Genomic DNA, 26924 nt, shown 5'->3' with positions numbered 1-26924 from the left:
CCAACACACCTCCAGGCTGTGTACGGGCTATTTCATCAAGAAGGAGAGTGATGAAGTGCTGCATCAGATGACTTGGCCTCCACAATCCCCCGACCTCAACCAAATTGAGGTTTGGGATAAGGTTTGGGATAAGTTGGACCGCAGAGTGAAGGAAAATCAGCCAACAAGTGCTCAGCACATGTGGGAACTCCTTCAAGAGTGTTGGAAAAGCATTCCAGGTGAAGCTGGTTGAGAGAGTTCCAAGAGTGTGCAAAGCTGTCATCAAGCCAAAGGGTGGCTATTTGAAGAATCTCAAATATAATTTGTTTAACACTTTTCTGGTTACTACATAATTCCATGTGTGTTATTTCATAGTTTTGATGTCTTCGATATTATTCTACAATGTAGAAAATAGTAAAAATAAAGAAAAACCCTTGAATGACTACATTAGGTGTTCTAAAACTTTTGACCGGTAGTGTATGTCTGTGCATACATGCATATTAATGTGTGTGTATGTGCAAGTGCATTACTACTACATGATTTTAGGCCTAGCACCATATAATAACATATTAGAACATATTTAATAGGATCTCTGTGCACAGCACCCCATGAAAGTGTTTGACTTCATGTCCCATCTGTCCCCTGTGTAGCCAGAGAACTTGCTGCTGGCCAGTAAGTGTAAGAACGCTGCAGTGAAGTTGGCTGACTTTGGATTGGCCATCGAGGTGCAGGGAGACCAACAGGCATGGTTCGGTACGTCCACACACACTCAGTTAGCACACACGCACCCACTCGCCACACACACACACACACACACACACACACACACACACACACACACACACACACACACACACACACACACACACACACACACACACACACACACACACACACACACACACACACACACACACACTGTATTCATGTTTTAACACGTGTTTGTGTGGCCCAGAGACTAGCTGCTCTCTTGTTAGAATATTTTTTCATATTCACATTTTTAAACCTCAATTACAATGTTTTTATTAATCATCCTTATCTTCAAGGTATACAGTGCATTCTGAAAGTATTCAGACCCCTTCACTTTTTCCACATTTTGTTACATTACAGCCTTATTCTAAAATGTATAAAATATCAATCTACACACAATACCCCCTAAATGACCAACAAGATTTTCTGGTCTGATGAAACCAAGATTGAACTCTATGTCCTGAATGCCAAGCGTCACGTCTGGAGGAAACCTGGCACAATCCCTACGGTGAAGCATGGCGGTGGCAGCATCATGCTGTGAGGATATTTTTCAGAGGCAGGGACTGGGAGACGTGTCAGGATCGAGGGAAAGATGAACGGAGCAAAGTACAGAGAGATCCTTGATGAAAACCTGCTCCAAAGCGCTCAGGCCCTCACACTTTCCAACAGGACAACGACCTTCAGCACACAGCCAAGAGCTGAAATGTCTATTTTTATATATATTTTGAAAAATTTCTAAAAAGCTGTTTTTGCTTTGTCATTATTGAGTATTGTGTGTAGATTTAATCCATTTTAGAAGAAGGCTGTAACGTAACAAAATGTGGAAAAAGTGAAGTGGTCTGAATACTTTCCGAATGCACTGTAAATGCTTTGTTTTGCTTCGGTGAAAGTTGTTCCACTCAACTAGATTTTGGTCATTTTTTCATTAGTCCACTGTTAAATACAGTTCCAAATGTCAGCAGTCAAGTTTTCAAGATATTGGAGTTTGACATCATCATGACGCAAAATGCATCATGATGATGTGGCAAGTGACACTCTTCTTGAAAGTCCAATATCTTAAACTCTTGACTGCTGACGTGCGAAACATTTTGGGATTGTATTAACAGTGGACTAATGAAAAAAATACCAACATTTACACTGCGGGTACAAACATTACGATTGAACTCTTTCCCATGACATAGACTGACCAGGTGAAAGCTATGATCCCATAGTGTTGTCACTTGTTAAATCCACTTAAATCACGAGAATGCTTTCGACACCTTGTAGAGTCCACGCCCTGACGAATTTAGGCTGCACTGATGGAAAAAGAGGCGGGGAACTCAATATTAGGAAGGTGTTCTTAATGTTTTATACACTCAGTGTAGGTTTTGAGTGGATCTTTCCTGTAAGTCACATTACTCAAGTTTCAATTTCACAATAATATCCACATGAAATCAAATCATTTGGATTTACCTGATTGGCAGCCACAAAGTAGCCCGTTGGAGCAGCAGGCTGGTAGAAGATGATATTTGGGTTAGGGTTGGTCTCAGCTATGTTGCTGGCCATCCTCTTCTTGTATTTGTTTGTGAGGAATTTGACACGCTGTGCCTTGTTCTGGGCTGGGGCCACATACAGTGGCTTAGTAGACACAATGCGGCCTTTCATCTCCGCCACAGCCTTGGTGGCCTCCTCAGGGGGAAGGAGAGGCCCACAAAGCCAAAGCCCTCGCTTTGGCCGCCCTCCGTCCTCATCACCTTGGTACCTTTAGTCCCGAAATGAGAGAGAGTCCCAAAATGAGAGAACTCGTTATGTAGCTTTTCATTGTCAGTGTTATCTTCCTGATATTTTAAATAAAGGTTCACTCCTTGATGTCTGGGCTGTTTCAGTTCTGCCTGACGCTCTTCTGGGCACGGCCCACATAGAGCCGCTTCCCGTTCAGCTCCTTGCCATTCATCTGATCCACCTGAGGTGGTCAGATACACATCCATCCGTTGTTCCCGCAATCGCCCATCAATGCAGATGGTCAAAGCGATGAGGGAGTCAAGATCTGTGGGTAACTCCCAAGCAGCAAGCTCGTCCTTAACCTCCTCCGAGACGCCATGCAGGAACATGTCGAACAGTGCTTCCTGGTTCCATGCACTCTCCGCTGCCAACGTATAGTTGGCCACTTGGCGGGCGTTCTGCCGGAGCTGGATAAGCTTCTGGGCAGCTTCTCTCCCGGAGAACGGGGCATCAAAATCCCTCCTCACCTCTCCCACAAACCCCTCCAGACTCAGGCACATGGCCGGCTGTTGTTCCCATATGGTTGTAGCCCAGGTGAGAGCCCTCCCAGACATCATCGTGATGAGGTAGGCTATCTTGGAGCGATCCGAGAGGAACAAAAATGAGGGCACACTGAGCTAAAAACGCAAGACAGATGCTCGGCTCTCGAATAAAGCGCTCCGGGGGAGGTAACCGGGGCTCCCGGGACGGTGGAGTGGCCGGTGAGGCGGCACTGCTAACCGCCGAGTTACTGAGGGGCAGTGGGGTTACCACCGTGGCAAGCTGCCCCCCAGACAACCCGTGGAATTGCTCCAGCAGCATGTCCAACGCCTGGTCATGGCGCTCTGACAACGTTTGGACCCCTTCCATAAGACGACGAAGCAATTCCTTGTGCCTACCAATGGAGGCTCCTTGGGAGGAGATGGCGTTGCGCAGCTGGCCCGGGTCTGATGGGTCAGTCAGGGCCAGTTCGTACTATCCGGTATGAAGGTAAGACCCAGATGGAGACACGTTGAATTAACAATGGTTTAATAATCCAACAGGGGCAGGCAATAGACAGGTCAAGGCAGGCAGAGGTCAACAGACCAGAGGTGGTGCAACGGTACCGGACGGCAGGCAGGCTCAGGGTCAGGCAGAGTGGTCAGGTCAAAACCAGGAGGGCGAGAAAGAGAGAAACTCGGAAAAGCAGGAGCTGAGAACAAAAAAGCTGGTTGACAAGACAAACAAGACGAACTGGCAACAGACAAACAGAGAACACAGGTATAAATACACAGGGAAGATGGGTGACACCTGGAGGCGGATGGAGAGAATCGCAAAGACCGGCGAAACAGATCAGGGTGTGACACTCCTAGGTTTTGTATTGAAGTCAGTGTACCCAGAGGAGGACGGAAACTAGCTGTCCTTTGGCTACACCATTGTGCTACACTACAGAGTGCTGTTGAGGCTACTGTAGACCTTCGTTGCGAAACATTGTGTTTTAATCAATTGTTTGGTGACGTGAATATATTTAGTACAGTTTTATCTACATTTTTTTAATGTTTCACTATTTACATTTTTTATGAAATTCACTGAGGAGGACGGTCCTCCCCTTCCTCCTCTGAGGAGCCTCCACTGGGATGGAGTGTATATCCCAGATAGGCCTGAACTTGTAAAATAAGACATCGTTGGTGACCTCTTGGTGGAGATCACCAACATATAGGGAGTTGAATGTTTTAGCTGCTGATCGAGGGGTTGCTCAAGAGACCAGAATGACAGGAGAATTATAGAATGTCAGGTGTTGGAACCCCTGGGACCCCCTCGTTTGTTGTGTCATAAGTCCTGTTAGATCAAATAGAATATATCCAATTACAATACTTTCTTTATTGCATCATAGTCAGACAACATGATTTACATTGCAAATACAAAATGTAAAAACAAATAAATACAAAAAATGAACACAGTAGGCCTCAGCTTACATATAAATAACAAATAACCTGTCAAGAACTACAATTTGCACAGCAGGACTTCCCAGTTCAGCTTTCCATTTCAGTTAAATAAATGTATTTCAGTTTAAAATTACATTGTTGATTATGGTATTTGGTAACAGTTTTCAACAAAATGAAAGACATACAGTGGAATCAGTCTCGTTGCGTTGTTTAGTCTGCTGTGTTTGACGACCAAAATCATCATACATCATCCACAGCACACGAGTAAAGTCAAATACAGCTTGATGACTGTTTGTGTTTGTGTCGTTGTGTGTGTAGGTTTTGCAGGTACCCCAGGCTACCTATCTCCAGAGGTACTGAGGAAGGAGGCCTATGGGAAACCTGTCGACATCTGGGCCTGTGGTGAGTGCCGATCACTTTATTACCTCGCCGTCTCATCCCTCTCTCTTCTATACCTCCTGCCCCCTGTCGTGTCTTTGACTATGCCAGATTAATTGCTATGACATGCTATTCTATAAAATAATTTCTCCGTAATGAATATTACCTGATTGAACTAATCATGTAAATATGAATTAACTAGAGAGGGACACCACGAAATAATATTTATAGAGCTGTTATCTTTCGAATAAACTCTTAAAGATTTACTAATATTTTACTAAATAGCAGTCACATTAATCGTCATTTTATTCAGTCTCATCTGAAAGTTGTAAGTCCTTGATTATCTGCAAGAATCCTGGCTAACAAGTTGAATCAGCAATACAAAATTGGGTTTAATTATTTATTTACTAAATACCTAACTAATCACACAGAAACACACATACACAATTAAATCATAACTTGATCACAAATTACGTCATACAGAAAAACGTCCCTAGTGGGCAGAATCGATATGACAGCTTGTTACACAAAGGAAAGGGGGGGAGTCCTAGTGAAAGAGCGGGAGTCCTAGTGAAAGAGCGGGAGACTTGACATAGGCGAGCTGTGCTATCGTAAATACAGTATCTTATGCATTCTAAATTACCGCCCATTTGAAGAGGAAAATGCAATCAATATTTACTCTGAGCTGCGCTTCAGTAGGTTGGTGGTAGATGGCCCGTGTCATCACCCGAGTCCTCTGTCCTTTGAAGAATGTCTCATTCACAATCAAAGTCCATGCTGATGTTGGCTTCATCTATAGTGATTATCTGAACCATTCTGACACTGGATCGTCATCCTAGAGTACCCGGAACAGGAAGTTATCTTCTGGGAAAATGGATTTTATAGTGGAGGGAGAGGGGTGTGTCTGAAAGGTTTATAACCCATTCCTCTTCATAGGGGCGGACCACTGTGAGCAGAGAAACTTATGAAAGCACAGATCTCTCATTTGGAAGCTAAAATTACATTTCATCTCTTCACAAATAATGTCATATTCAAACATTTGAATTAAACAACAATTCCATGTGAATCCGATATCTCTGACATTTAGACTTTCCACAGTAGAGTTTATGTCATTCAATCCTTGATGAGAATGTGTCAGAGGGCAACCGAACTGACATAATATACCTTAAATACCACCGCATATGTTCAGTTGGTCGGGTTACCAGAATATAGTTCATTTCCCCCAACTTCTGATGTTACCCAGAATCTCTATGTTAACCCATGGGTTTCCTTATGTCACATCAGTTATAGTAGGGAGAGAGAAAAAAGGGGGAAAGAGGTATTTATGACTGTCATAAACCTACCCCCAACCCAACGTCATGACACCCCCCTCTCACCACTCAACGTATGTGTGTCTCCGTGTGTGTGTCCGTGTATGTGTGTCCTTGTGTGTGTTTATGTATAGGTGTGATCCTGTACATCCTGCTAGTGGGGTATCCTCCATTTTGGGATGAGGACCAACACAAACTCTACCAGCAAATCAAAGCAGGAGCCTATGACGTGAGTTACACACACACACACACACTCACATGCAAGCACACACTCACAAGCACACACACACTCTGTCACCTCTGTCTATCAATCTGTGTGTGTGTGTGTGTGTTTTTGCATACGTGTGTGTGTGTGTGTGTGTGTGTGTGTGTGTGTGTGTGTGTGTGTGTGTGTGTGTGTGTGTGTGTGTGTGTGTGTGTGTGTGTGTGTGTGTGTAGTTTCCATCTCCAGAGTGGGACTCGGTGACTCCAGAAGCCAAGAACCTGATTAACCAGATGTTGACTATTAACCCTGCCAAGAGGATCACTGCCCAGGAGGCCCTCAAACATCCATGGGTCTCCGTAAGTACACACACACACACACACACACACACACACACACACACACACACACACACACACACACACACACACACACACACACACACACACACACACACTTTCCTCTCTATTTCCTCTGTTTGACATTGTCTCTCTCTCTCTCTCTCTCTCTCTCTCTCTCTCTCTCTCTCTCTCTCTCTCTCTCTCTCTCTCTCTCTCTCTCTCTTCTCTCTCTCTCTCTCTCTCGCTCTCTCTCTCTCTCCTCTTCTCTCTCTCTCTCTCTCTCTCTCTCTCTCTCTCTCTCTCTCTCTCTCTCTCTCTCTCTCTCTCTCTCTCTCCTCTCTCTCTCTCTCTCTCTCTTCTCTCATCTCTCTCTCTCTCCTCTCTCTCTCTCCCTCTCTCTCTCTCTTCTCTCTCTCTCTCTCCTCTCTCTCTCTCTCTCTCCCTCTCTCTCTCTCTCTCTCTCTCTCTCTCTCTCTCTCTCTCTCTCTCTCTCTCTCCAGCAACGCTCCACGGTGGCATCCATGATGCACAGACAGGAGACAGTGGAGTGCCTGAAGAAGTTCAACGCCAGGAGGAAACTCAAGGTCTGCTCTATTTGAATGATCTCATAATCCACAGGAATGCCTTCACTAAACGTCTGTGAGCCTTCTCACTTCTCAGACTCACCTAGTAATCTGCCACTCACCCCGTCTCTTTATTTCTCTATTCATCTCTCTTTTCTCTCTCTCTTCCCATCTCTCTCTCCCTCTTCCTGTCCATAGGGAGCAGTCCTGACTGCTATGCTGGTGACGAGGAATTTCTCCGGTAAATGTGTGTGTCTTCGTAAACACTTACACGCATGCACAGCAGGTTGGCATTTATTGGGATGACTCATGCACTGGAGGAAGCTCTGCGGAGTGGTGACTAGCTGGCACAGCCACAAAGTCACAAATTCTGATTCTAAACCTAACCTTGACCGCACTGCTAACCCTAATGCCTAACCTTAAATGAAGACCAAAAAGATCATATTAATTTTCATGAATCTTTACAATATAGCCTATTTTTACTTTTCAGCTGGCCCTTCTCACGGAAATCTCTCAGTTCTGCCTCCAGGGAAAGATTCATGACGATAAATGTCAAACTGCGCATGCACGCGCATGCATGCATGCATACTACAGTCACATACACATGCGCGCAAGAGTACACACACGCACAAAGACAGACACACCCACATGCACACACACTCTCTCTCTCCTTCTCATTATCACGAATTGAGTTTCACCTCCAATTTACTAAGTTTGACTACAATGGTAACTTGCATGGATCGTGACATGTTTCTCCTCCACTTAGGGGTGTGAACTTTAAAGCGTTTAAACGTTCAAACGAAATTGTGATCATTAAAGTTATGTTTATTAAATTTATTTGCCCACAAAATGTATATCACAGTGCAGTTATCACAAAACTTATTTTTTGCCGTGTTATAGCCTAACTAGACGATAGGCTATAAAGGCCTGTTGTGTCATTTAAATAAAACCAGAGAGGCAGAGGTGAACTTTAGGCTACTTTGGTGAATTTGCGAGGCTTTGCAAGACAAGACATTGCGAGATACAGATTACCAAGACAATTGCGCATAGTCCTTTCTGCCTGCCCCCTCCTCTCTCTCCCTCGCTGAGCACAAACTAATGATACACCTTCGTGCTCAGTCTTCGGTCTGGTGCGTGTAGAATATCCTAGCCTACTCATTGATGATAGGTCCTGCTTTACTGAAGTTGCCAGACATTGCAAGCCAAGAATTTGCGAGATACAGCATTCCATTGCAAGGTACAGCTTTTGACCACCGATAGATAGGCCTAGTGAACAGTTCTGACTCTGTCTGCCTAGTGGCCGACCTGCCTATACCTGACCTGCCTATAAACCCCTCCCCTCTCTTCGTCCCTCGCTAGCCTGCTATGCACGATGCAAGTGTTTGTGTTCTCGGAAGTACAGCAAGTAATCAGTCTCCTCCGTTCCAAAAATACCGAATCTTAGCAGTCGAGGAGTCGATTTCAAGCGGAATCAAATCTTGACACTCAGAAATGGGAGTGGACACCGAGAGTCGATGTGCAAGAAGTCGAGGAATCTATTATTTTGGAGTCGACTATCCACCACTACGTCATCATCATTAGCAGTTGGGGAAAAGGCAGAGAAAGGCAAACAACAGCAGTGAAGTCCTGCATGGCAATACTTTGAGAAGTTAAATGAGAAGGTGGTGAAATGCGAGGTGGAATTGAGGTACAGTATGGTAGTACAGGTGCAATGCTTAACCATCTGAAAGGGACGAACCGTAAGACCCAAACAAATCCTGGTAGCAGCGAGGGGCCCCAACAACAAACATTAGACAACTTCGCACTAAAGCCTACTGTATGACTGCCTTAAATAGAACGTCATTGAGCGCAATAGCAATTGTAGAATTTGGGTAATTTTTGTTTTCGCTTTAACAGAAAACCGGTGGCCGTTTAAACTTTAAAGGGAGAGTTCACCCAAAGGACAAAATGACATATTGGTTTCCTTATCGTGTAAGCAGTCTATGGAAAAGGTATGACAGCAATCCATGTTTTATTTTAGTTTCCCTGGCACTGTTTCCAAATGTTAGCACTTTAGCATTTGTGGCACAAATCCAATTCAAGTCATGGGACGGATATTAGCATTTTTCGCGCATCATGTGCAAATAATCCAAAAGTATCTAAAATGAATTGTGAAGTTTACCAAAGTCACTTATGGATTATTTGAACATGATGTGTGAAAAATGCTAATATCAGTCCCATGACTTGAGTGGGAGTTTTTAGTTGTTATTTTTGCAGAATTTTTCTTCACCCCTTTTTCTCCCCAATTGTTGTGCTATCCAATTGGTAGTTACAGTCTTGTCTCATCGCTGCAACTCCCGTACGGACTCGGGAGAGGCAAAGGTCGAGAGCCGTGCGTCCTCCGAAACACAACCCAACCAAGCCACACTGCTTCTTGACACAATGCCCACTTAACCCGGAAGCTGCGACAGAGCCTGGAATCTCTAGTGGCACAGCTAGCACTGCGATGCAGTGCCTTAGACCATTGCACCACTCAGGAGGTCGACTTGAGTGGGATTTGTGCCACAAATGCTAAAACATTAGCATTTAGAAACAAATCAAATTTGTGGTGTGGACTACCAGTGAAATGCTTACTTCCCGGCCCTTCCCAACAATGCAGAGAGAAAGAAAATAGAGAAATATTCCAAAACTAAAACACGTAATAATAGATACACAATGAGTAACAATAACTTGGCTACTATATACAAAGGGTACCAGTACCGACTCGATATGCAAGGGTACGAGGTAATTGAGGTACACTACATGGCCATGGCCATAAGTATGTGGTAATGACTTCAGATTAGTGGATTCGGGCTATTTCAGCCACCCCTGTTTTTGACAGGTGTATAAAATCGAGCACGCAGCCATGCAATCTCGATAAACAAACATTGGTCATAGAATGGCCCGTACTGAAGAGCTCAGTGACGTTCAACGTGGCACCGTCATAAGATGCCACCTTTCCAACAAGTCAGTTCATCAAATTTCTACCCTGCTAGAGCTGCCCGGTCAACTGTGAATGCTGTTATTGTGAAGCGCAAACATCTAGGAGCAACAATGGCTTGGCTACAAAGTGGTAGACCACACAAGCGCATGGAACGGGACCGCCGAGTGCTGAAGCACGCAGCGTGACAAAATCGCCTGTCCTCGGTTGTAACACTCACTACCGAGTTCCAAACGGACTCTGGAAGCAACGTCAGCACAAGAACTGTTCGTCCGGAGCTCCATGAAATGGGTTTCAATGGCCGAGAAGCCGCACACAAGCCTAAGATCACCATGCTTCACCATCTGGCAGTCTGACGGATGAATCTGGGATTGCTACCTGCCCAACTGTAAAGGTTGGTGGAGGAGGAATAACGGTCTGCGGCTGTATTTCATGGTTCAGGCTAGGTCCCTTAGTTCCAGTGAAGGGAAATCGCTATAGTGTACAATGACATTGTGCCTACCACTTTGCAGCCAAGCTGTTGTTGCTCCTAGGTGTTTCCACTCGACAATAACAGCATTCGCAGTTGACTACCGCAATTCTGTATACATCTGGCCCTTCTTTGGACACTGTGCTAACGATGTCATTTACAAAATAGTCTCCAACACTCTACTCAGCAAATTGGATGTAGTCTATCACAGTGCCGTCCGTTTTGTCACCAAAGCCCCATATACCACCCACCACTGTGACCTGTATGCTTTCGTTGACTGGCCCTCAATACATATTCGTTGCCAAACCCAATGGCTCCAGGTCATCTATAAGTCTATGCTAGATAAGACCCGCCTTATCTCAGCTCACTGGTCACCATAGCAACACCCACCCATAGCACACGCTCCAGCAGGTATATTTCACTGGTCACCCCCAAAGCCAACACTTCCTTTGACCGCCTTTCCTTCCAGTTCTCTGCTGCCAATGACTGGAACAAATTGCAGAAATCACTGAAGCTGGAGTTTTATATCTCCCTCTCTAACTTTAAGCATAATCTGTCAGAGCAGCTTACCGATCACTGTACCTGTACACATCCAATCTGTAAATAGCACACCCAACTACCTCATCCCCATATTGTTACTTATCCTCTTGCTCTTTTGCACCCCAGTATCTCTACTTGCACATCATCATCTGCAAATCTATCACTCCATTGTTAATGCTAAATTGTAATTATTTCGCCTCCATGGCCTATTTATTGCCTTACCTCCCTACTCTTCTACATCTGCACACACTGTACATAGATGTTTCTATTGTGTTATTGACTGTACGTTTGTTTATGTGTAACTCTGTGTTGTTGTTTTTGTCGCACTGCTTTGCTTTATCTTGGCCAGGTGGCAGTTGTAAATGAGAACCTACCTGGTTAAATAAAGGTGAAATACATTTTTCTTAAAAAAATTCTATGCTTCCAACTTTGTGGCAAGGCCTTTTCCTGTTTCAGCATGACAATGCCCCCTGTGGACAAAGCGAGGACAAAAATGGTTTGTCGAGATCGGTGTGGAAGAACTTGACTGGCCTCCACAGAGCCCTGACCTCAACCCCATCGAACACCTTTGGGAAGAATTGGAACGCCAACTGCAAGTCAGGCCTAATCGTCCAACATCAGTGCCCGTCCCCACAGCAATGTTCCAGCCTCTAGTGGAAAGCCTTCCCAGAAGAGTGGAGGCTGTTATAGCAACAAAGGGAGGACCAACTCCATATTAATGGCCATGATTTTGGAATGAGATGTTTAACGAGGATGTTTAATATGTCCATATACTTTTGGCCATATAGTGTAGATATATACATATAACTAGGAATAAAGTGACAGATAATAAACAGTAGCAGCAGTGTATATGATGAGTCAGAAAAGTTATTTGCAAAAAGGTTCAATGCAGATAGTTCGGGTAGCTATTTGGTTAAGTATTTAAATAACTATTTAGCAGTCTTATGGCTTGGGGACAGAAGCTGTTCAAGGTCCTGTTGGTTCCAGACTTGGTGCATCGGTACCGCTTGCCGTGCAGTAAAAGAGAGAACAGTCTCTGACTTGAAGAGAGGAGTGCCAGCCACTGCCAGGGAAACTAAACCAAAGCATGGATTGCTGTCGTACCTTGTACATAGACTGTTTACAGGGTAAGGAAACCAATGTGTAATTTGGTTGAAGTATTTCTATAAGAAATATATTCCATTTGTCCCATCCCTACTTCCTCTGCACTCACACTGTGTCTGCTGACCCAGGTAAGATGGGAAGGAGACTTGCGCCTCAGAGTAGGAGGGCTGATCTGAGATCAGTTTAGCCTTTTAGATTATAATGAATGGACAGGGGAGGTACCTGATCCTAGATCAGCACTTACTCTGAGACGCTTGACTTACCTTGGACCTAATGTGACTTCAATCTGTCCTCTTCACACTAACACACTTCTCTCTTCTCTTCCCTCGCTCCTTTCCCCTTTTCTGTTCTTTGCTTTCACTTGTTCTCTGTCTTTCTCTATTTCTCTCCCTCTCTCTGCGTCAGTTGGTAGACAGTCTACATCTCCGGCATCAATCACTACGGTGTCTGGAACTACCGCTGGGATAGTGGAGCAAGGTATCCTCTTTCTCTCCTCCCTCCATCACTCGCTTCTATACCTCCTCCACATGTACACCTTCTCTCCTCTCTTCTCTTCTCTCCCTCACACTCCTTTCCTCATCTTTCCCTTTTGCTCTTCTTGTGTTCTTCCTCTCATCCACTACCTCTATTATCCCTCCCTCCTCCTTCCCTCTCTTCATCCTCCCCTCCCCCTCTAACGAATAAGGAAGCATGCATGGCATATCCTTCTTTCCTCTCTCTCGCCCTCTCTCCCTCCCACCCCCTCTCTCTCTAACATGTTTTAGTCTTTTGTGTCTTTGGAGTCGTTTTCTGTCTTTTTTTTTTTGCCCTTCGTCCTCTCCCTCATGAGCAGTGTGTGAGGTGTACGAGAGGCTTGTTTGATGTGTGTGATAAATGCAGGTAACTGCCAAACGAAACAAAACACTTGAGTAAACAATGGATACAAATGATATTGAAAGCAGGTTCTTCCACACATGTGGTTCCTGAGCTACTTAAGAGTTCACATCCTATCATGCTGAGGGTCACGTATAAAAATGCCCAGTTGCCCATTATTTTGGCCACCTTAGTGAGAAGAAGAGATCTCATTTACTTTGAAAGAAGGGTGTCGAAGGAGCATAGGGGGGTTAAAGTCAGTCAGTCAGTATGTCAGTCACCAGATCTCATTCCAATTGAACACGTATTTCTCATGGAAGAATGGTGTCACATCCCTCCAATAGAGTTCCAGGCACTTGGGGCGGAGCTAGCATGTTGGAGTGAACGGCTGCGTGTGAGAGGCTCCTGCAACTTTTTTGCGAAATAATCTAACTTACCCTACTTTATGATACTTTTTACAACAAACGTTTCTTTCTAATACAACATCGTAACTTTCTGTGTAAAAATGCCGAGTAATAAGCGACCAAAGGACAATAAATCCACATCGGAGGCCTACTCCACACCAAACAACGAGACAGACATGGCGGAAGGCACAGGCAACAACGTGACACTTAAAGAACTTACCCAGGCTTTGGGAGAACTACGTGTTGCTTTAGCTGAGGATCTTAAGGCTACTATTGCTGAACTGGACACCAAAATCGAGGGCACCATTCGAGCGGTCGCTTCGCAGGGCCAGAGTATTGTGGACCTTGAGAGGGCTTCTGAATTCAGCGCTGGTAGGATCGACGAGTTAGAGAAGCTGTGCTCGTCACTACAGGGTACTGTGCAGAGGCTTTCTGTGAAAGTGGTCGACCTGGAGGGCCGTTCCAGACGTAATAACCTTCGCGTTGTTGGTCTGGCAGAGGGGGTAGAGGCGGGCTCTCGCCCCACCGACTTCTTCGCCAAGCTATTGAAGGATGCAATGGGATCGGACGTTTTGGGTTCGGACCCCCAGCTGGACCGTGCACATCGCGCCCCTGTCCCAGTGCCTGGACCGGGTCAACGCCCTCGCCCAGTAATCATCTGTTGTCACAGTTTCAAGACCAAGGATCTTATCCTGCGCGAGGCCCGAATGAGGGGCAACCTGTTACATAAAGGGCACCCCTTCCGTGTCTATGATGATTATGCGCCCGATGTGGCAAAGGACCGTGGCGGCTACAGAGATGTCATGGCCAAACTCTACAAACTCCATCTTCGCCCAGCCTTGCTCTTCCCTGCAAGACTAAGAATTACCCCGCCCTCTGGTGAGAAGATGTGGCTCTCCTCGGTTTTGGACGCAGAGAAGTTTATCCGGGAACATACGCCAATCCCCCGTACAGGTTAGAGTGCCTTGTCATTGTGTGTTAGGGTCTGCTCATGGAATCGAATCCATACTAAACCATAACGGGTGAAACCGTATTGAACGGTCTCAACAAGGGCTACCGAACATGCAAGATGCTGTGGAGGGCGGTCTTGGCTCTCAATTAAAGTCACTTTCATTCTGGCTGTGTTCAGAGCGATGCCTATTTAGGATGCCTTCCAGGTTTGATCATTGTCACTTTCGGATGAATATACTTATTACCCCCATTTTTTTTTGTTTCGTTATTTATTTTTTAATTCTTACATTTATTGTTATTACAATACCATTTATTTAAAGCTTGCAGGGGACTGGGGGTGATGGTGGGGAAGGGGCAGACACAGACACCTGGATAGCAGGTGGATGTTTTGTGCCGTTCTGCCTTTGATATAGCCGAGGGCCGCTCTCCCGATTAGATCCCTACCAGCCCTCTGTAGTGTCTAGGTAGGTGTGCGTACATATAATTATTATTTGTACTTTATAATTATTTTCTCTTAGCATGTTACTATTATGTATGTGTATATTTTAAATTAGTGTAGATTATTACTCTGGGGCATGAATGTTTCTGTATGTATGGGTATGTATGTGTATATGCGCATATGTAGATATGTATGGGTGTGTGTGTGTATATGTATATTTTTAAATATATACCTTTATATGTATTTTTTGGGGATGTGTGTGTGTATGTGTTTGTATGTGTGTATGTGTATGTATGTATATATATGTGTGTATATGTATGTATGTATGTATATGTATGTTTATATATATATATATATATATGTATATGGGTAAGTATGTGTATGTGTGTGTATGTATACATGTATATATATAACCTTTTTATTTATTTATTTTCTGACTGGGGGATACGTTTAATTTAGAAAAATTCTTGTTTCCGATCTAACCCACAATATGTAAATGTACGGCTGTCTAAGTTGGTTGCTGATGGTTCATGTTTAGACCGGCAGTGCTTAGCAAAATAATCTTGTGATGCTATATCTTGCTTATCTCAGGGATAGATAGACCCAAGATGACGCTTAAGTGCGCAATATGTTTAGGTTGAAACTTATTCTCTTTAGGTTTATTAGATGCTAATTGGACACTTTATTCGCGGGAGCCTCCTCAGTTCATATGTTAGTAGAAGTTCTAGGATAGTGAGAGGTGAACGTACAGTTGGGATTTTATTTCTGTTTCACCTCTTGTTCGAGGTCGCGCCGTGCTTTTTTGGCATCGGCCAGACAATGTGTTTATTATTTTTATTTTTATTTTATTTTCTCTCCTATTTGTGTATGCCTGTTAAAGGTGGGTTGGGCGGGGGGGTAAATAGTGGGGAAAGTAGGGGAACAGGGTGGGAAGTAAAGGGGCTTGCAGGGGGGGAGGGGCTGGTTGGATACTGCTCGGGTGTAGCTGCTACATATGCTGATCGTGATGGTTTGGTGCGCTTTCTTACCTTTTTATTGAGTTACAAGTTATGCAGGCCACCATAGGAACTACAAATGAGAGGGGGGCGGGGCTCACATTCACTTCCTGGAATGTCAGGGGCTTAAACGAACCAATTAAGAGAGGCAAGGTCCTAGCCCACTTGAAAGCACTCTCGTCTGATATTATATTTTTGCAAGAAACCCATCTGAAAAATAATGCTCACAGCAGACTTAAATGTAGGTGGGTGGGGCAAGTGTATCACTCTAACTTCTCTGCCAAAACGAGAGGCACAGCGATTCTGGTACGGAAAGGAATTCCCTTTCTACATAAAACCACTATTGTGGATAAAGAGGGTCGTTATGTGATCGTAATAGGAGAGATCCACTCTACTTCTGTAACTCTACTAAATATCTATGGGCCAAACATTGATAACCCCTCTTTTTTCAAAAGAGTCCTTGCCCTGATTCCAGATATCTCCCATACTAACCTGATCATTGGAGGGGACCTTAACTGCGTGCTAGACCAATATTTGGACAGATCCTCTACCCGGCGAACCCCCACCTCCTATTCAAGTGAATTCTTGAATACCTACATAAAGAATTCTAACTTATTTGATATATGGAGGATCACTAACCCTACGGGCAGGGAATACTCCTTTCACTCTCATGTTCACAATGTTTATACTCGAATTGACTACTTTTTGGTTGATGCTAAACTACTCCCCTATACCTGTAATGTGAAGTATCATGATATTATAATCTCGGACCACAGTCCACTCACCTTCTCCCTGAGATTGGGTGACATGGTACCAAACGAGAGGGTCTGGAGGTTAAATCCTCAGCTCCTCACAGAACCAACATTCTGTGAACATCTTAAAGACCAAATAACATTTTTCTTTGATACCAACGACAACACAGAGACTTCCCCAGCATTACTGTGGGAAACACTTAAGGCTTATTTGAGAGGCTGTATCATCTCCTATCAGACTGCCAGGAGTAGGCAAAACAAGGGAAAATTGGTAGTACTGGAGGGACAAATTCACTTACTGGATAGGGAGAATGCTAGACATCCATCTATGGAGAAACATAAAAAAATTACCTCTTTAAAATTTGAATATAATCAGACTCTCTCAGCTAAAATTGCTAAATCTTTTCTCTACGCCAAGCAAAAATATTTTGAGTTTGGTGACAAACCACACAAATTACTCGCCAGACAACTTCGAAAAATTGTGAGTGACCGAATGATTCACAAAGTTAAGTCTGCATCTGGGGAATTACTCTCTTCCCCCAAAGACATCAATGACAGATTCCGTCAGTTTTATGAGACTCTATATACATCTAAAGCCGATTCTAACCCCTTAATTATGCAAAACTTTTTGGATGACTGTAATCTTCCTGCCCTGAGCCAGGAAGATTCTAACTTCCTGAATAAGGAAATATCTCTTGAAGAAATTCGAGAAACAATCAAAACTCTAAAGAGTGGCAAGACCCCGGGCCCAGATGGATACCCGGGTGAATTCTATAAAACATTCAGCAACATGCTCTCTCCCTACCTGCACAAAATGTTGGTTCAGTCCAGAGAGGATGGAGCTCTTCCATCTACTTTGGAGGAAGCATTCATTACAGTTATACATAAGAAGGGTAAAGATCCGGAAGAGGTAGGGTCATACAGACCAATATCCCTCCTCAATACAGACCAAAAGATTTTAGCAAAAACCCTGGCTAACAGGCTTAGCACTTTAATTGGCAAACTGGTCCATTCGGACCAGACCGGCTTTATCCCGAACAGAAACTCATTCTTCAATCTCAGGCGCCTCTTCAACATTATGTATTCTCAGAGGTTACCAAACATGGACCTTGCCGTTATATCTCTTGACGCCGAGAAGGCTTTTGACCAAGTTGAGTGGTCCTATCTATTCAAAGTCCTACATAAATTTAATATTGGAGATGGGTTCATAAATTGGATCCAGCTTTTATATAGGAACCCCTGTGCGAGAATACTCACTAACCAATCATTGTCGCCCCGATTTAACCTCTACAGAGGGACAAGGCAGGGTTGTGCGCTGTCGCCGATGCTCTTCGCCCTAATCATTGAACCTCTCGCTCAGACGATTAGATCTGATGCAGCAATACACGGCTATAATACTAAAGATACTCTAAATAAGATTTCCCTATACGCAGATGACATTCTCCTCTATGTAACAGAACCCCAAGCTAGTATTCCAGCTATTCTTGATGTGATTAATTTGTTTGGTACCTTCTCGGGATACAGAATAAATTGGAACAAGAGTGAATTAATGCCCATACGGTTACAAAACACCTCCTGGCTAGAACATCTTCCACTTAAGTTATCTTCAGAAAAATTTACCTATCTAGGAATTGTAGTTACCAAACAATATTCCTTACTATTTAAAGAGAATTTCCCCTCGCTGATGCAAAAACTAAAAACAAACATACAATTTTGGAGAACTCTCCCAATTTCTCTGCTCGGAAGAATTAATGCCATTAAAATGGTCTTCCTCCCACAACTGCTCTACCTATACCAGAACATCCCAGTATTCATACCTAAATCCTTTCATAAACAACTGGACTCAATTATCAATCCTTTCATCTGGGATTATAAAACACACAGGATAGGTAAAAAACACCTCTGCAAATCCAAGATGGAAGGAGGACTGTCTCTCCCAAATTTTATATTTTATTATTGGGCCGCTAACCTCCGTGCGGTTACGTTTTTGCTGGATGACGCACGTCCGTCACCCACCTGGCTTAGTATGGAGCGTGAGGAGTGTCACCCCTTCTCTATTGGTGCTGTGATTTTGTCGCCTGTCAATCTGGAGAGGTCACTTTATCGTAACAATCCTATTATACATTGCACAGTCCGAATCTGGAAGCAAATTAAAACCCACTTTGAGCTTAGACCAATGTCATTCATGCTCCCTGTTGCCAGGAACCCCTCCTTTGCCCCCTCCAACCTTGATAACACCTTTGAGCAATGGGGAGAGTTGGGGATAAGTACCATAGGGGATTTATATATAGAAGGGACCTTTGCTTCCTTTGAGTTGCTGAGGGAAACTTATAATCTTCCCAGAAATAACTTTTTCAGATACCTACAAATCAGAGACTATGTTAGGAAACACCTCCCAACATTTGGGAACGCTAAGCCTTCCATGTTTGACGGATGCATAAAAACATCCCCCACCTCAGACAAACTGATATCTTGTTTATATGACTCTTTTCAATCGGTTAGCACACCCTCTACAGAGGCCATTAAGGCAAAATGGGAGGAAGAACTAGGGACTGACATTTCGATGGCAGACTGGGAAGATAGCTTGGAGTATATCCACACCTGCTCCATTAACTCCAGACATCGGCTCATACAATTCAAGGTATTACACAGATTACACTATTCCAAAACCAAACTGCATAGGATATTTCCTGATACATCCCCTTTGTGTGATAAATGTCAGGCTGCACAGGGTACACTTCTCCACTGCTTTGCCCTATGCTCTAGCTTGCATGGTTACTGGTGTGGAATTTTTAGGATCCTCTCTGAAGTTCTGGAGACTTCAATTGACCCAGACCCGCTTCTGATAATCCTGGGAGTGTCTGATTCCCTAATCGGACTAACCAACCCCCAAAAACAACTCATCTCTTACAGTCTCATTTCGGCAAAAAAACTAATCTTGTTGTTCTGGAAAAAGAGGGAAGCGCCCACTACCAAATTATGGCTCAGCGAATTGGCAAACACTGTACACTTAGAAAGGATTAGATATATTCTGAACAATAAATTATTAACATTTGATCAGATCTGGCAGCCTTTCCTCTCTTACTTGGACCATTCGGCGCTGTGAATTTGTACTTTTTAACGCACTCTCCATTGTAATATTTTAATCCACCTCTGGGCAGCACGTGCTGGCACCGCCACCCGAGCAGCGGGGAGGGGTATAAGGGGAAGGGATAAGGGGGGGGGGGGGGGGGGATAAAGGGGGGGAATAAGGGGGGGTGACACCCACCCTCTTTCTTTCTACCTGTCCTTGTTTTGTATGTCTTGTTTTGTAATAATTGTTTTGTACCCAGAACTCTGGATCTTTTTATTTCTGTCTGCTCTTTTATGTTTAGTTAAAAATTGTATACCTGCCTTTCATACCTATACACCATTCCTGTGTGTGTTCAATAAAAATATTTGAACGAGTTCCAGGCACTTGTGTGTATGTTTTGTACACTGAGTGTTCAAAACATTAGGAACACCTGCACCTTTCCATTACATTGACTGACCAGGTGAATCCAGGTGAAAGCTATGATCCCTCATTGATATCACCTGTTAAATCCACTTCAATCAGTATAGATAAAGTGGAGGATACACGTTAAAGAAGGATTTCTGAGCCTTGAGACATGGATTGTGTATGTGTGCCATTCAGAGGGTGAATGGATAATGCAAGACAAAATATTTAAGTGACTTTGAACAGGGTATGGGCGTAGGTGCCAGGCGCACCAGTTTGAGTGTGTCAAGGACCACAACGCTGCTGGGGTTTTTCCGCTCAACAGTTTCCTGTACGTATTAAGCAGAGACAAAATGCCAAGATGTCCTTTGGGTAGTGAACCATTCTTGATACACGCAGGATACTGAGCATGAAAAACCCAGCAGCGTTGCAGTTCTTGACATAAACCTGTGCACTTGGCACCTACTACCATACCCTGTTTAAAGGCACTTACATTTTGTCTTGCCTATTCACACTCTGAATGGCACACATACACAATCCATGTTTCAAGGATATTTTTTTTTATTATTCAACCGGTCTCCTCCCCTTCATCTAAACTGATTGAAGTGGATTTAACAAGTGATATCAATAAGGGATCATAGCTTTCACCTGGATTCACCTGGTCAGTCCATGTCATGGACTCCTTCCCCTTTTCTACATTTTCTTACATTACAGCCTTATTCTAAAATTGATTAAATAAAAAATGTTCCTCATCAATCTACACATAATACCTGATAGTGACAAAGCAAAAACTGTTTTTTAGAAATTTTAGGAAATGTATAAAAAATCCTAACCAAAATACCTTATTTACAGTTGAAGTCGGAAGTCATTAAAACTAATTTTTCAACCACTCCACAAATTTCTTGTTAACAAACTATAGTTTTGGCAAGTCGTGTAGGACCTCTATTTTGTGCATGACACAAGTAATTTTTCAAACAATTGTTTACAGACAGATTATTTAACTTATAATTCACTGTATCACAATTCCAGTGGGACAGACGTTTACATACACTAAGTTGACTGTCTTTAAACAGCTTGGAAAATTCCAGAAAATGATGTCATGGCTTTAGAAACTTCTGATAGGCAAATTGACATAATTTGAGTCAATTGGAGGTGTACCTGTGGATGTATTTCAAGGCCTACCTTCAAACTCAGTACCTCTTTGCTTGACATCATGGGAAAATCAAAGGAAATCATGCACAAAGTAGATGTCCTAACCGACTTGCCAAAACTCTAGTTTGTTAACTTCTCTGGGATATGTGGGATGCTAACGTCCCACTTGGCCAAAAGCCAGTAAAAATGCAGAGCGCCAAATTCAAATAAATTACTATAAAAATCTAACTTTCATGAAATCACACATGAAAGACACCAAATTAAAGCTACACTTGTTGTGAATCCAGCCAACATGTCTGATTTCAAAAAGGATTTACAGCGAAAGCACACCAAATGATTATGTTAGGTCAGTACATAGCCACAGAAAAACACAGCCATTTTTCCAGCCAAAGAGAGGAGTCACAAAAAGCAGAAATAGAGATAAAATGAATCACTAACCTTTGATGATCTTCATCAGGTGACACTCATAGGACATCATGTTACACAATACATGTATGTTTTGTTCGATAATGTGCATATTTATATCAGTTTATATTTATATCAAATCTCAGTTTACGTTGGCGCCATGTTCAGAAATGCCTCCAAAATATCCAGGGAAATTGCAGAGAGCCACATCAAATAACAGAAATAACTTTGAGAAATAACTTTGATGAAAGACACATATTTTACATAGAATTAAAGTTACACTTGTTCTTAATGCAAACGCTGTGTCAGATTTCAAAAAAACTTTACGGAAAAAGCAAACCATGCAATAATCTGAGACGGCGCTCAGATATAAACAACATTTCTCCGCCATGTTGGAGTCAACAGAAATACGAAACTACATCATAAATATTCCCTTACCTTTGATGATCTTCATCAGAATGCACTCCCAGGAATCCTAGTTCCACAATATATTGTTGTTTTGTTTGATAATGTCTGTTATTTATGTCCAAGAAGCTACTTCTGTTTGCACGTATAGTACACATATCCAAACGCTTGCGCAGATCCAGGCGAACATCGGACGAAAACTCCAAAATGTTATATTACAGGTCGAATAAACTTGTCTAACTAAGTAGAGAATCAATCTTTAGGATGTTGTTATCATAAATATTCAATAACGTTCCAACCAGAGAATTCCTTTGTGTCTATAGAAGTAATGGAACGCAAGTCGATATCATGTGGAATGCGCGTGACCAGGAACTGGCACTCTGCCAGACCACTGACTAAAACAGCTCCCATCCGGCCCCACATCACAGTAGAAGCTTCATTCAACGTTCTACAGACTGTTGGCATCTAGTGGAAGGCGTAGGAAATGCAAACAGATTCATATCCCACTGTAATTTCAATAGGCGATGAGTTGAAAATCGACCAGCCTCAGAATTCTCACTTCCTGGATTTTTTCTCAGGTTTTTGCCTGCCATATGAGTTATGTTATACTCACAGTCATCATTCAAACAGTTTTAGAAACTTCAGAGTGTTTTATATCCAATAGTAATAATAATATGCATATATTAGCATCTGGGACGGAGTAGGAGGCAGTTCACTCTGGGCACGCTATTCATCCAAAGTGAAAATGCTGCCCCCTATCCTAGAGAAGTTAACAAGACATTTGTGGAATGCTTGAAAAACAAGTTTTAATGACTCCAACCTAAGTGTATGTAAACTTCGGACTTCAACTGTAACTATTCAGACCCTTTGTTAGGAGACTTAAAATTGAGCTCAGGTGCATCCTGTTTCCATCCTTGAGATGTTTCTACAACTTAATTGGAGTCCACCTGTGGTAAATTCAATTGCTTGGACATGATTTGGAAAGCCACACACCTGTCTATTTAAGGTCCCACAGTTGACAGTGCATGTCAGAGCAAAAACCAAGCCATGGGGTTGAAGGAATTGTCCGTAGAGCTCCAAGACAGGATTGTGTTGAGGCACAGATCTGCGGAAGGGTACCAAAAAATGTCTGCAGCATTGAATGTCCTCAAGAACACAGTGGCCTCCATTATTCTTAAATGGAATAAGTTTGGGCAATCTGCGCAATCTGGGGAAGCCACTCTTCAGTGAAAGGCACATGACAGCCCGCTTGGAGTTTGCCAAAGGCACCTAAAGGACTCTCAAGACCATGAGAAAGAAGATTCTCTGGTCTGATGAAACTAAGATTGAACTCTTTGGCCTGAATGTCAAGCGTCACATCTGGAAGAAACCTGGCACCATCCCTACGGTGAAGCATGGTGGTGGCAGCATCATGCTGTGGCGATGTTTTTCAGCAGCAGGTACTGGGAGACTAGTCAGGATCAAGGGAAAGATTAATGGAGCAAAGTACCTTGATGAAAACCTGCTCCGGAGCACTCAGGCCCTCAGACTGGGGCGAAGGTTCACCTTCAACAAGACAAGCGACCCTAGGCACACAGCCAAGACAACGCAGGAGTGGCTTCTGAATAGAGGGTTCTTATAACTCTATTGTGTCTGTGTGAACTGAAAGTGGGCGCTGGGAGATTTAATACTGACAAAAGATTTACGATGTCTTCGGGTAATAAGACATTTACATTTACATTTAAGTCATTTAGCAGACGCTCTTATCCAGAGCGACTTACAAGTACATACATTCATACTTTTTTTTTTTTTTTTTTTTTTTTTTGTACTGGCCCCCCGTGGGAATTGAACCCACAACCCTGGCGTTGCAAGCGCCATGCTCTACCAACTGAGCCACACGGGGCCTAACAAGACTGCATTCCATAGCATGAGTTAATGTTTCTGTACTTGGGTCCTAGGGGGAGATGAGAACAGTCTTTACAGCAGATACTGTTTGCTGTGAATTATTAGTATCTTTCATATGAATCTTTTCCCTGTGACCCATTCCATACATCTGTTGTTTGTCATGAACATCCAGGAGGATGGACGTTGCTATAAAATGCTATAGCTCAAATTTGCTCATTGTGCTCTCAACGGATCGTTGACAAGCTCCATTACTGCAGTAATGAAATAATAACGTTTACTTGTTTTGAAGAAATGTAAAGGTCTCTCCTGTTGATTACAATAATTCCACGACATTCATCCTGAGAGTTTAAGAGGATCTGCAGAGAAGAAAGGGAGACTCTCCCCAAAGACAGATTTGCCAAGCGAGTAGCGTCATACCCAAGAAGACTCGAGGCTGCCAAAGGTGCTTCAACAAAGTACTGAGTGAAGGGTCTGAATTTCTAAAAACCTGTTTTTGCTTTGTCATTATGAGGTATTGTGTGCAGCTTGATGAGGGGAAAAAAAGATTTAATCTGTGTGTGTGAAAGTGTTAGTTCATACAGATATGCAAGCTCTTATGAGTATCTATGTGCCTCCGCATGTGTATGATCTATTTCTATTGTAATGCCACCGGTTCGTACATAAAACATTGTCAATTCAGGCTGTAAAGGCATCAGTTTCCACCTTTAATGGCGTGCCGCTGGGGGAAAAACGGGAAAAATATGCATACTCTCTTAATATAACACCATTTTCCACCACCATTTCCGGATTTTCAGACCACTTCCGGGTGTTGGCTGAACGCAGTGTGCAATCAGGTTGTAGCACTCTGTGGGCACAACATCAGGCATTAGCCACTCTATCAAGGTGGTGGGAAATTGTTTTATTAAGACAGTACGTCTATTTAACCTGTTTTGTTGGCCGGTGGTACACCATTAAAGCTAGTTAAAGAGGAAACCCATACCTCTGCAGCCTGAATAGAGGATGTTTTATGTACGAACCGGTTACCGGGGCACACAAGTGTTTTACCGTCTGAGCACATTAAGCCTAGACAATAGTTGAGCTCTAGCGGCTGCCTAGGCTAGTAAAGAATGTGTGCATCATCATTTTCATGGCGCTTCATACTATATTATATTCCCGGAGAGGAATCCCGTAATCGTAATCTGAGTGAATCCCACCTGCCTCTGAGATTAACAAAGCCATTATTATACACCTGCTTCTCCATTCCATATTCCCCTGCCCTTTGACCCCTAATCCCCCGTGTGTGTGTGTTGTGGGAGTGTTTATGAATGTTTTAGTGTGTGTTAGTTTGTACGGGTTTACAGTAGTCTGTGTGTGTATACGAGCTTGAGTGTGTTGGCACTGTTTATAGTTTGGCGTTTGAGAGCTCCGTGTGTGTGTGTGTGTTAGAGGGTTTGTTGAGTTTGCAGACAGAGTTCAGTGTGTGTGTGTGTGTGTTAGCTAGCTAGGAGTAAGATAGGTATCGACACTCATGCGTGTGTATGTTTGAGGTGTGTTTTTAGTAAAATAATGTGTATGATGAGTACTTTTCACTCTGAGAGTGTGTTCTCAATCTCTTTCGCAGCCAAGAGTCTCCTCAACAAGAAGGCTGATATCAAGGTAAGACACAAAAACATGTGTATCCTCCCCTCCCCTCTCCTCTCTATTCTCTCTATCTGCCCCTCCTGCAATTGCAATTGACAGTGATGTGCCTTGTTGTGGGCATGCTCTTTGGGGGGGGGGGGGGGGTCAGTGTCGCCTCTGTGTGTGTGTGTAGCCTATTAGTCTGACTTTCCAGCATAGTCGGATACGCTCTAGCTATGTAGTTAGAATGTAACATTCATGTGGACTGACTTGATCACACAGAGGACAAACCAAACATACTGTATATGTAACATAAGCTGTTCTTTTTTTGTTGTTGTTGTGAGCAACTTTTTATTTAGTTCTGTCATTTTTATTTGACAATCAAATAAATGCATAAGAAGATAACCCCGACCCATTCTCCACTCAGTCCCCATCTGCCTGCATCATCCCCCCCACCTGAAAACCCTGCTTCCCACCCCGTCTTCCTTGACTAGCACCATTTATCCTCGCTGTCGATAATTCTGATGTTATAACTGGTTAAATGGCAGAGAGTGATGTGGTCGCCATCTTAGAACCTAAAAACATTCACAGCAGTGCTGCATGTCAGCGGTAATCTTCTCTGATTGACTGAGAGATTCGAGGGGCTATCATCGTTAAGTAGCACAATAGGTGGAAACCATTGAATATTTAAATTCATGCACTTCCAAATGAATTTTGTAATTTTTCCCCAGAAGTATTTATAGTGCCTTCAGAAAGTATACACACCCCTTGACTATTTCCACATTTTGTTGTGTTACTACAGACTGAGTTTAAAATGAATTTAATTGAGAATGTGTGTCTCTGGACTACACACAATACCCCATAATGTCAAAGTGGAATTATGTTTTTTTTCTTTTTTTTCTTTTACAAATTAATTGAAAATTAAAAGCTGAAATGTCTTGAGTCAATAAGTATCCAACCCCTTTTTTATGACAAGCCTAAATAAGTTCAGGTTTAAAAAAAAAAATGTCACAAGTCACATAATTAGTTGCATGGACTCACTCTGTGTGCAATAATAGTGTTTAACATTATTTTTGAATGACTACCTCATATCTGTACCCTCTACATTATCTGAAAGATCCCTCAGTCGAACAGTGATTTCAAACACAGATTCAACCACAAAGACCAGGGAGGTTTTCCATTGCCTTGCAAAGGGCACCTATTGGTAGATTGGTAAATATTTTTTTTAAAGCAGACATTGAATATCCCTTTGAGCATAATGAAATTATTAATTACACTTTGGATGGTGTATCAATACACCCAGTCACTACAAAGATACAGGCGTACTTCCTAACTCAGTTGCCGGAGAGGA

General features: G+C 43.1%; 1 protein-coding gene and 1 non-coding gene across 5 annotated transcripts in view; one reads left to right on the top strand and one right to left on the bottom strand.

The window, feature by feature from the left end:
- LOC129863675 (calcium/calmodulin-dependent protein kinase type II subunit beta-like) overlaps positions 1-26924 on the top strand; it is a 70440-nt gene that overhangs the window by 24696 nt on the left and 18820 nt on the right. For 2 of the 4 annotated variants that reach the window (XM_055935825.1, XM_055935823.1), the window contains exons 7-14: positions 630-732; positions 4713-4796; positions 6217-6311; positions 6521-6643; positions 7126-7209; positions 7387-7429; positions 12666-12737; positions 25575-25609. In XM_055935825.1, the coding sequence (XP_055791800.1) occupies positions 630-732; positions 4713-4796; positions 6217-6311; positions 6521-6643; positions 7126-7209; positions 7387-7429; positions 12666-12737; positions 25575-25609 (639 nt within the window). Of the gene's footprint in view, positions 1-629; positions 733-4712; positions 4797-6216; positions 6312-6520; positions 6644-7125; positions 7210-7386; positions 7436-12665; positions 12738-25574; positions 25610-26924 lie in introns of all 4 variants that reach the window. The other 2 variants (XM_055935824.1, XM_055935822.1) reach the window with 1 other exon arrangement.
- On the bottom strand, positions 23899-23974 carry trnaa-ugc (transfer RNA alanine (anticodon UGC)). The gene has a single exon. It is a non-coding gene; the product is annotated as a tRNA-Ala (tRNA).

The sequence above is a fragment of the Salvelinus fontinalis genome, chromosome 10 (assembly GCF_029448725.1).
Source record: "Salvelinus fontinalis isolate EN_2023a chromosome 10, ASM2944872v1, whole genome shotgun sequence".
Taxonomy (NCBI): domain Eukaryota; kingdom Metazoa; phylum Chordata; class Actinopteri; order Salmoniformes; family Salmonidae; genus Salvelinus; species Salvelinus fontinalis.
The sequence above is the reverse complement of the archived record's forward strand: the minus strand, read 5'-3'. Positions and strand labels throughout refer to the sequence as shown.